This window comes from Phodopus roborovskii, unplaced genomic scaffold (assembly GCF_943737965.1).
Source record: "Phodopus roborovskii unplaced genomic scaffold, PHOROB, whole genome shotgun sequence".
In the NCBI taxonomy this organism is placed as follows: Eukaryota; Metazoa; Chordata; class Mammalia; order Rodentia; family Cricetidae; genus Phodopus; species Phodopus roborovskii.
The window spans coordinates 5,647,484-5,659,505 of NW_026126413.1; the positions used below are offsets into that span (position 1 = coordinate 5,647,484).

Consider the following 12,022-nt stretch of genomic DNA (forward strand, 5'->3'; position numbering starts at 1 on the left):
ACATGGTTTTCTACCTCTCTGCAGCACCAAAGAGCCAAGCACAGAACTTTCCAATATCAACATAGTGTTTATCACTGCCAGCAAAACAACAGCACAGCACAAAATGCTACAGTTGACTCCACTGAGCAAGTCACTCAAGGATCTTCTTCCCAGGATGTGCATTACCAGGCCCGTTTGTACTTTGTTTCTAATTTAACGGAAGCACAGGGTACAATTACATAAGTTCTCTTGGGTACCACCAATATCCTCAAAGGCAGTACTTAGCATTCTGGCACAATTTTCCAGGGAAGACAAGTCTTAAAAAGTAAACATTAATGAAAATTGGTCTGCCTAAACTTTGAGCGTATGAAAATCATTATACCATGAATCAAGCAGATAGTTTATATTTGGCAAAAAAGTAAAATAAATAAAGTTTTCTGGCAAAGAGTCAACCAGGAAAAAAAAAATTGCAATGGCAGTTGAGAAAACCACATCAAACATGGTAGCATCCAAAAGACACAGCAACTAAAACATAGTTAAGGATGCTAGATTTAAGCACAAATTCTGTCATATGTTAGTAAGCTACTAGCCCTTTGTGGTGGTTTGAATGAAAAAACCCCCATAGGCTCATAGGGAGTGGCATTATTAGGGGGTGTGGCCTTGCTGCAGTAGGTGTGTCACCAGAGGGGTCTTTGAAGTTTCAGTTGCTCAGTCCAGATCCAGTGTCACACTTCCAGCTGCCTTCAGATCCAGATGTAGAACTCTCCATTACGTTTCTAGTCCCAGGTCTGCCCATGTGCCACTATGCTTACTGCCATGATAACAATGGCCTAACCCTCTGAACTTTAAGCCAGCCCCAATTAAATGTTTTCCTTGTAAGAGTTGCTGTGGTCATGGTGTCTCTTCACAGCAACAGAAACCCTAACTAAGACACCTTCTTTCAACACCACTGCATTATACAATATGCAATTATAGCACGTCTACACAGCTCACTGTGCATCATTTCCTAGCAGTAAGAAAGTGATATCACATCCCTCTCCTTCAAGGCTCAGGGTCATTTCCGAACAGGAGGCAGAAGGACTAAGAGCCAGAGGCCGTAGGTGAGGACACTGAAACAATGTTTCCCAGACACAACAGAGCAATTCTACAGATGGATTCATTAAAGAGCTAATTGCCCAAAAGCCTAAGGTAGGCTAAGCAACACTGGACAAGAATGTTGACTCACTCTGACATCTGAAGGCTCTCAGCATCCAGGAAGCTACTGTTAAAGAAAAACGAAACAATGTAGCCTCCTAAACTAAGGAGGCACTGATATCAGGAAAGTCCTGACAAGGGAGCATACAGGACAGTGTGATCTCCTAAACTAAGGAATCTCCACCACCACCCCCGCCCCCATGAAGAACAACCATCCTCCTGATACGGTCACACCAACCTCTGCTGCTAATTACAGCTTGGAGATTGCAAGAGGACAAAAGTATAGATAAAATCATAAACCAAGAAATCTCTCTGTCCATAAACCCCCAAACACCATTCACAAGTGCATACATCGTCCCTGTTCCCTCAGAGAGACTGTTACCTCACCAATCACTGTTCTTACTAAAAGATAACCTGCTCCCATGGAAGGACTGTTCATTCTTTATTTCCTCATTGCCTTGACCAAGCCCTACCTACCACATTGCTTGTGACAACATGTACAACATGCACATGTGACAGCAGGTACCTGAGTAAACTCAAGCCAGACAAAAATCCCAGCATAGAAAAGGAAACTGGGCAGGAAGTCATCCAAGTAGTTGAGTAGATAGTGATTACTGCTAGCTGCTAGGAGAGGGAGAGGCCTTTTCTATAAGGATAGGTTGACCGTGTGCCAGGGCATTGCCATATATTCCAGAGTATATGGACAGCTCAAATTGAACTTGATGGGGAGAAACAAAAATATGCAAAGCTGTGTGGGCAGGGAGGGGGTAGGTCTAAGGGTAGATGGGGGAAGAAAGTGAATAAAATCAAAATAGCCATTTTTCTGCCTCTATTTCCAGCAGATCACTTAGATTTCCTCCTACAGCCTCTCACCACCTCATTCCTAGGTCTCAGGCTCCAATTCCCTTGACATTCCCTGGGAAGCCTCCAGAACCTCCACCCTCTCCTGGCCATACCAATAATGGAAGCAGATGGGCAATGTTCAGACCTTTACTCACCCTCCTCTCCTCCACATTCAATCCCAGTCTCTGCTCAGCATTGTAGCAGAGTGCCTGATGTGGCCTCTCCTCTCTCTCTGTCCCTATTCCGAGGGAACTAAGCAGATATTAGTGACACACCCTGCTTTCCCCCCTCAAGTAGACCCCTAAAGCCCCCTTCTAGCCTATCTTCCTTACTAAGCTCCCAATAACTAATAATCATAGTGCCCACATCTAGCAGTCTCAAAAACATTCCCTACCAGACAATCCACAGCAGACACATTCTCCTAAGAGCAAGAGAGGGCAACAGAAACCAAGGAACAAAATAGCAACCCAACAGAGACAAGACCTAGAATTACAACTGACCCAAACCCAGACGCATGGATGACATATAAAAACATAGTAACAGCCAGGACAAAGTCTTGCAACTCCACTACAGTAGGCCTGAGAAATGCTATACAGCTGAAAATTGCCTTTAGGAATATATTAAAGGTCCTAAAAGGGGAAATGAAAAAAAATCCATTAAAAAAATCTATGAAAATAAAAACAGTAGAATGAAATGACAAAAAATAAAACAACAATTCAAGACTTGCAAGTGGAAATAGAATAAATAAGAAAAACCCAAACAGAAGGAAAACTGGAAATTAAAAATTAAGAACTTGAACAGGAACCTCAGAGGTAAATCCCCTTAACAGACTATAAGAGATGGAAAAGAGAATCTCAGACATTGAAAACAAGATAGAAAAAAATGGATACCTCATTCAAAGAAAACTTTAAGTTTAAAGAAATCAAGGCACAAAAATATCTAGGAAATATGAGACACTATGAAAATAACAAATCTGTGAATAACAGGAACAGAGGAAGGAGAAGAAACCCAGATCAAAGGCACAAAATATATTTCCAACAAAATCATTGAAAAAAAATTCCCTAACCTAAAGAAGAAGGTGCCTATGAAGGTACAAGAAACATACAGAACAGGAAATATACTGGACCAGAAAAGGAAGTCTTTTTAGTATATAATAATCAAAACACTAAACATATAAAACAAAGAAAGAATATTAAAAGCACCAAGGGAAAAAGACCAAAATAATAAATAAAGGCAGGCATATTACAATAACACCTGGATTCTCAATGGTGACTCTAAAGTCAGAAGAGTCTGGGCAGATGTTCTCCAAACTCTAAGATGTCAAAGATTGCTGCCAAGACTATTATAATCAGCAAAATTTTCAATCACAATAGAGAAAGAGAGACATTACATGATAAAACCAAATTTAAGCAGTGTTTTAGTATTTATCTACAAATCCATCCCTACAGAAAGCGCTAAGAAGGAAAACTTCAAACTAAAGAGGCTAACCACACCCTTGAAAGTTCATGGAATGAATAATATTAAACCAGAAAATTAAATTGGGGGGGGGGTCCAACACCACAGCAACAAAATAACAGGAGTCAACAAAAATTGCTCATTGATAACTCCCAACATCAATGGTCTCAATCCTCTATGAAAAAGAAAAAGACTAACAGAAAAGATTCAATAACAGAATCCATTTTCCTGCTGCATTCAAGAAACACATCAAAGATAGAAATGACCTCAGGATAAAAGGATGGAAAAAGATATTCCAACCAAATGGACCTAGTAAGGGAGGTGATACATCTATTTTAATATGTGACAAAATAGACTTCAAGCCAAAACTAATCAAAATCGATAGGGAAGGATACTGCATACTCATCAAAGGGCAGATCCACTAAGAGGATAATGGAATTTTTAATATGCACCAAACACAAGGGTACCCAAGTTCATAAAAGAGACACTACCACATTATAAATCATATATTGACCCTCACACCATGATAATGGATGACTTCAATTCCCCATTCTCACCAAAGAAAAGGCTGCCAGACAAAAACTAAACAGAGATATGCTGACTCCATAATCAAAATAGACCTAACAAATATTTACAGAACATTTCACCCAGATACAAAAGAACATACATAGCTTCTGGGGCACAGAGCATGTCTCAGTAGATAAAAGAAAATTGAAATAACACCCTGCATCCTACCTGACCCACCATGGATTAAAGCTGGATATCAACAACAACCAACAACAGAAAGCTTTCAAACTCATGGAAACCGAACAACTCACTATGTAATGGAAAATGGATAAAGAGAGAAATCAAGTAAGAAACGAAAAACTTTCTAGAATTGAATGAAAACACAACATATCCAAACCTATTGAACACAAGGAAAGAGGCAAGTTCATGGCACTAAATATCTACATTTTAAAGAAAGTAGAGAGATCTCATATTGGTAACTTAACAACACACCTGAAAGCTCTAGAACAAAAAAAAAAAAAAAAAGAAATAACACTCAAAAGGATCAGCCAACAAGAAACAATCAAAGTCTTGCTGAAATAAATAAAATAAAAACAAAAAATAATAATAACAACAATAAAAACAATCAACGAAAAAAAGAGCTGGTTCTTTAAGAGAAATAATAAGACTAATAAATCCTTAGCCTATTTTTAAATAAAAGGTGCATAGAGAAGACACAAATTAAAAAAAGAAAGAAAGAAAGAAAAGCTGAAAAGGGCACATAACAAATACTAATGAAATCCATATAATCATAAGGACATACTTTAAAAACCAGTAGCCCCCCAAAATTGGAAAATCTAAAACAAGTGAGCAATTTTCAAGATGTACACCACCTACCAAAGTTAAACCAATATTGGAGAAGCAATTTAAATAAACCTGTAACCCCCAGTGAAATAGAAGCAGTCATTAAAAAATCTCCCAACCAAAAACAGCCCATGATCAGATGGTTTTAAAGCAAAATTCTACCAGATTTTCAAAGAAGAGTTAACACCAATACTCCTCAAATTCTTTCACAGAAGAGAAACAGAAGGAACATTGCCCAGTGTCATCCTAATAACCAAACCATATAAAAATTCAACAAAGAAAGATAATTACAGACCAATTCCCCTTATGAACATAGGGATATGTTCATACTCAAAATACTCAATACAATACTCACAAACTGAATCCAAGAATACATCAAAAGGATCATCCACCATGATAAAGCAGGCTTTATCCCAGAGATGCAGGGATGGTTAAATATATGAAAATAAGTAAATGTAGCCCACCATATAAACAAACTTAAAGAAAAGCACCATCTTCTTACTAGATGTTGAAAAAACAAACCTTTGACAAAATTCAACACCCCTTCATGATCAAAGTCCTGAAGAAATTAGGGATACAAGGATAATACCTCAACATGATAAAGGATATTTACACCAAGGCCACAGCAAATATCAACCTAAATGGACAGAAACACAAAGCATTTTCACTAAAATTAGGCACAAAGTTATCCATTCTCTCCATATGTAATCAATGTAGTACTTAAGGCTTTAGCTGGAGCAGTAAGACGACTGATGGAGATCAAGGAGATACATATTGGAAAGGAAGAAGATATGTATTGGATGGACAAGAGAATCAAACAGGGATTTGGGGAATAGAGTAAGATAATGGAGTGTATGCAAGGAAGGCCAGCTAAAACTAAGGCCATTTGAGGAGTTGTATGAAAACCTAATAGAGTAGAAGCATCTTAAAATATATACATATATGAAGGTGCTCTAAATGAAATCATCAAATATTGAGGGAGGCAGAGTCCCAACTGTCTGTCTCTTGTCAACAAATGAAGTTTCCAGCACAGGTAATGAATGCATTATATCTAATCAAGTTCTCAGCCAAAGTGGTCCCATGGACATACCCAAACAACCCAGGAAACTGCCAAAGCTTTCATTTGCTTTCCATAAACTTATGGTAAGGCCCTACTGCTGAAGACAACACCTGGAAACTCATTGAATATGGAGAAGTCAAACTGGTGCCTTCACCCCCAGGGTTCTGAAACACACTCTGGATGCTACCAAAATAGAAGGGTGACAGCTAGAAACCCTTTGATTTATAATAGTGACCTCCCTGCTAGATACACTGGTGCAACTTTGGATAAAACTTATGTGAGTAACCAACCAATAACTGCTTTTAGTTACTGCTCTCTCTGTACAATGGAACCCATACCCAAATCTGCTTGGGTGACCAAGAACCTGAGAGTAGATAGTCCAGTTACCTAGAGGAAAACCAAATATTCCCATTCTGTTAAAGGAAAGTAGCAATAAAATGACTCTTAATACCACTTGGCCATACTCATATATCCATGACTTATCAGCCATCATCAGAGAAGCAAGCTTCCTCCTGCAGCAGTGGGGAACAGACACAGAAAGCCACAGCCAGGCATTATGCAAAGAGTGAGAAACCTCAGAACACTCAGTCCTAAAAGGGATATCTCCATCAAATCCCTCCCCTCAAGGCTCAGAGAACTCTGTGGAAGAAGAGGCAGAAACCTGTTTGTCACTAATACTCTCACACATCCGACACCATCTTTGCCCTTTGTTTAAGTCAAAGCAGATTTTAAAAATTAAGGCTTTTCTTTTTCAAAGTCACAGATCAAAGTAAGTTTCTCATTTTGAGGATGATCTGAACTTGGAAGATAAAACACAGCATCTTGCATTTTAATAGTAGGACTTCTGTATATGCCACCGGAGTTTCAAAAAATGAGAACACATTTTATGAATGCAAACAATGAAAAACTTAATTTGTACAATTAAAGTTTCCGAGGCTACAGCTGTTTCTCAAGCTATTTACAAGCACTAGTGAGAACCTCATACAATTTTCCTTTGGGACCTAGAATTCTAATATTGAGGAACACTATGAGGCTTGGGAGGTTTGATTTTTATCACTTACTTTCTTATGATAAATGCTACATAGTCCTCTCTCGATGTCAGGTAATTTACGTAGATGATTTTCTATCTGCTCAAATACACTGGATTCTGAATGGAGAACATCAGATATTGCATCGAGTCGGGCATTTATGTCCCTGTGAGAACAGAATAAAAGCAATGATCAGATATGTTAGGAATTTGGAGTATAAACATTGCACATTTTAATGCCACGGATTATTCCACAGTCACTAGCCTGAGGAAGATGCTTTCATTCCATTCTTCCCTAACTCCTTCTATCATTAGGCTCAATACACAGGTACCATATGAGGAAAGACACTAGCTAAGTGTGATGCAGATGTCTCATGAGGCAAATATACAGACTATACTTCCAAGTCTCCTCTAAGATTAGGTATGACCATGTACTCAAGTTCTACTCATTGAAACGAGGATAGGAATGGCATATGTCATCTCTATGACCTGGCTGATAAAAACCCTCCTGTGTAAGCTTTCAAACTACTCCTTCTGTGCTCAAACCACTGCTACAAGCCAGATGTTGTCTCCATCTGCCTAGGTTCATGACTGGAGCAGAACATCTTCTATTTCCACATCTACTACCAAATACACTTCTCATGTAGTTAAACCATTGAGACTGGAATGTGTTTGCTTTAATAGGCCTACCTTGAGCAATGTGATGACTTGGTTTTGGTGGTAGAGGTGTTGAAGGAGCATGTGTTGGCAGAAACAGAGCCTAACCAAAGATGGGCCAGTAGCAATAAAAAAGTGTGGAGACTGTGATATCAGAAGTCACAAGAAACTAGGGTTGCAGGACCTCATCGATGATAACATGCTCTGAGTGATGTAAGTCACTGGAGATGTGTGAAGGTCTTGTCAACTTAAAATGGAGACCTCACTGACTAAATGTACCCTCATTGAACTGTGGCCCTCTGAGTCCCTATCAATCAAAGGCATACACTGGATATAAACGCCGTCGGTGATCCTGAAGACAGTGGTAACTGTGCATGTCTTGTGGATGCAGACTTTCAATAAAATTTAAATGAATAAACCAGTGGATAAAAGAAAGAAGTATTTTAGTGGAAATATGAGCATCAGACATTAAGTAAATATGGTGGGGGACTAGAGCGAGATGGTTGAGTACTTAAGAGCACTTGCTGATCTTGCAGAAGATCTAGGTTCTGTTCCTAGCACCACCCCTCCTAACTTCAGTCCCAGGTGGGGGTCTCTGCACCCAAGGCCAGCAGAGTATCAACCCACATGAGGCAAGAAGGAAGTCCCACTCAACACAACTCAATAGTCAGCGTTGGTTCAAACTTCAAGAGTCTGACACTTTTTTTTTTTTTAAATATTAGGTATACTTACGTTTATTTTATTTTAGGTATATTTAAGTACAGCATAAATTGGAAAAGAAATTGCAGTGATAATTAACTCAATCTCTTGAATACAATAAAGCTTAAGGCATGCCTATATCAAAACTCTTTGTAAAGTACATGTGTCGTCTTTCATAAAGATGGGTTCAATAAACAAACTACATATGACATCTTAAGCATTTGGGGAAGGATCTGGTATGGTCTCAGTCACACAGATAGTGCAAAGGTCACCAGGTTCTAAACCACCTCTGTTCCTATTTGTAAAATACATATGACAACTTCCACAAAGGTGTATTCCATAGACTGACAGGGAAAAAAAAAAAAAATCTGAATACAAGGCTCTGGAAAGAAAGACTGAGATAGACCACACAGATAGTGCAGAGGGACTAACCACATCCATTCCCAGTCTTCTGGGTAGAAAACAGGTTATACATCCCTTCCTTTGAAAAGACAACCCTGCGTGTTCAGTATTCCTGGCTTCCCTAGTGCTTATTTGTGAACACAAGGACTTCTGTGACTTCTACAATCCCAGGGGATCTGATGCCTTCCTCTGATCTCCGCAGGTACCAGGCACACATGTGATACACATATACTCATGTAGATAAAATAAACCTAATAATAATCAGCAGACAGGTTGGTCCATGCTGCTGCCCCACACACTAATGTGAAGGGCACACCTCATGAAACATCTGGCCTGAAGGAGTTTGCAGTTGGTGGATGGACGACAGGTGTTACTCTCATTGTCCTTGCAGTCACCACACTGTGAATCATGCCTGTCCATGGTGCAGTGCCACCACGCTAACATCCCCACAACTTCAGCATCACAGGGTTTCATCCCAGGATGCTCAATAAACAGTTGTTTATTCCAATTCAACTTGATTCCCAAAGCTACATACAAAGTAAATCAAACTGAACAGAAAAAAAAAATTAAAGCTGTTTTGCATAGGACTGTTATGATAAAATAAATCAATGTTTTACTCTAACATTTACCCAAAATGCTACATAAATATGAAGTTTTACTTCAATCAATAACTCATCCCTGCAAAAATGAAAGATGACACCAATTGGATTAGATGGGGCTGATGCTACAGATGGCTTGAGGACAGACAGACCATCTGGGGATGCAGAAAACAACCCACACAGATAGCTTTTATCATGAAATTAAAGGTTTTTTGAATATAGAAAGATAAGAGTAAATGACTTGAATTAAAAAAAAATCTAAGTCAGTTTTATGAATTCTATCAGAAAAAAATATTAATGGACATAAGCCATAAACTCTGTAAGAGACTAGAAATATTACACTACATTGGTTTCAACCTGGCAAGTCACAAAGCAAGCAGCTGTAGTTGGTTGGTTTTATTCTTTGCTCCATTGGATCTTTGGGGGCCCGCCACCCAGCTCCCGAATAAATCACACGGAATCTTATTCTTTCTTATGAATCCCCAACCTTAGCTTGGCTTGTTTCTAGCCAGCTTTTCTTAGATTATCCCCATCTGTCTTTTGCCTCTAGGTTTTTACCTTTTCTTCTGCATATCTGAATCCCACTCTTGCGCCAGGGCTGGCTGGATAAGCTGGTGGTGGGGCCCCTTCTTTTCCTTGTTCCTTGATCTCCCTTCTCCCAAGTTTTTCCTTCGTTTATTCTCTCTGCCTGCCGGCCTGCTCCCCGTCCTTTCCCCCGCCTTGCTCTTGGCCGTTCAGCTCTTTATTAGACCATTAGGTGTTTTAGACAGGCAAAGTATCACAGCTTCACAGAGTTAAACAAATGCAACATAAAAGAATGCAACACACCTTTGCATCATTAAAAAAAATGTTCCACAGCATAAACAAATGTAACACAGCTTAAAATAATATTCTTCAACAAGCAGCTTTTGGTCTAGCCTGGAGTCAACATAGGTCAAAGCATGATGCTCACTATGAATAACTTTGGTATTAGCCTGTTTCAGCTCAGAATTTTGGATCAAGAGGAAAGTGACTTGAGGCTTATCCAGGCTCTGTCATTCATTATTTAGCCTCAACTGGTTTCCCAGCTATAAAACATGAGTAGGATTGGGCCCTAACTTTTAGTGTTATTACAAAAACTCAATTAATACAAGCCAAGTATTTAGGGCAATGCCTATAACACAATAATCAGCCATTAAATACCAACTAATGCTATCATCAGCTCCATTTATTAGATAACATGAAAAATAGCATATAGTTGGGGCTGGAAAGATGGCTCAGCGGGTAAGAGCACTGGATGCTCTTCCAGAGGACCTAAGTTCAATTCCCTTCACCCACATGGTAGCTCACAACTATCTGTAACTCCAATTCCTGGAGATCTGATACCTTCACGCTAATCCACATAAAATAAATTAAAAAACAAATAGCATATAGGTCAAGCGTGGTGACCCACACCTTTAATCCCAACACTTAGGAGGCAGAGGCAGTTGGATCTCTGAGCTTGAGTCCAGCCTGGTCTACATAGTGGGTTCTAGGACAGACAGGGCAACAGAGAGAAACAAAAACAAACAAATAAACAAAAAGAATAGCATGTGGAAGGAAGAAACTACATCCAAAAAGAAAATGTGAAAATAACTATAGACAGACCTTAAGGAATATCTACGGAAATGGCTATTCCCTGAAAAGTAAGTAAATAAGAAGAGCCAGACGGGAAGTCACTGTAACTGAGAACAGCGAGTAGCAGTGATTTGAAATACTGGTCTGAGGTTGGTGAGGAGGTGCATTGAGAAAACACGTTGCTACTAATTACAGATGCCTTTGTGGGCAGGGAGATAGTGTTTACCACAAATTTGTCAACACTGGGTAGCAATTATTCCATGCTTATCTTCTGTATGCAGATTACAATGCCAATGACAAAGAATGACTTCCAAGTTTTTAAAAATAAAACAATTCACATAATCTGGAGGTATTTTTTTTTTTAATTATAAGAAGTTACAGGACCTTCCAAGAAATTATAATAAAGCAGTGAGGGTCGTGGGAATCATGTTAGCTCACTCAACGGGAGAGGTTGGGGAGATATGACAAACAACAGGAAGCAGCACTGTCATACAGATATTGATAAAGATGCCTCAGTCTCCTTTGCCATCATTGTGATGAAATAGCCTGACAAAAGCAACCCAATTCCAGGTGACGGTCCAGCAGTGTGGGGGAATCAAGGTGATTGGACTCCAATCAGCTAGTCACGTCCACAGTCAAGAGCTGAGACAGAAGAAGGGCACGTGTGCTTCTGCTCAGCTCTCTTTCTCCAGTCTTATAACCTAGGGAACGGTGCTACCCACGGTGGCCAGGTTTTCCCACTCCCAAAGGTAACACCCCACAGACATGCCCACAGACCAACCTCACCTAGGCAAGCCATCACCGACATACCTCTTCTCTTCCCAGGTGATTCTAGATTATGTCAGGCCATCTAGGATGGCCCACATTACTGCCCCATTGGTTGTTCCATAGTACACAATCTAAATCATTTCATTCTAGATGCCAAAGAAAATGGCCCTGGGGTCCTGTAAATGACAGATTCCTCATTAGTAACCAAAGGCCAAAGAACTGCTTGTTGGTGTCCCTGGACTCCTTCACACTTAGAGGTGAGCAGAACAGAGCTACTCCTACTGCTGATGGAGCTGGAACCCACTGGTTGCTTCTCATGATGATATCTCTGCAATTTAAGCAGGAGGGTACTGGGGGGAAAACAAGAGGTGAAATACAGACTCATGGCTGGGA

The 12,022-nt window shown here is 39.6% G+C and overlaps 1 protein-coding gene across 1 annotated transcript in view; it reads right to left on the bottom strand.

Annotated features, from left to right (window-relative positions):
* The window catches only part of Msh3 (mutS homolog 3), a 134,074-nt gene that overhangs the window by 54,482 nt on the left and 67,570 nt on the right, over positions 1-12,022 (bottom strand). Inside the window, exon 13 of the mRNA XM_051182952.1 lies at positions 6,943-7,075. Within this exon, the coding sequence (XP_051038909.1) occupies positions 6,943-7,075 (133 nt within the window). The remainder of the gene's footprint in view (positions 1-6,942; positions 7,076-12,022) is intronic.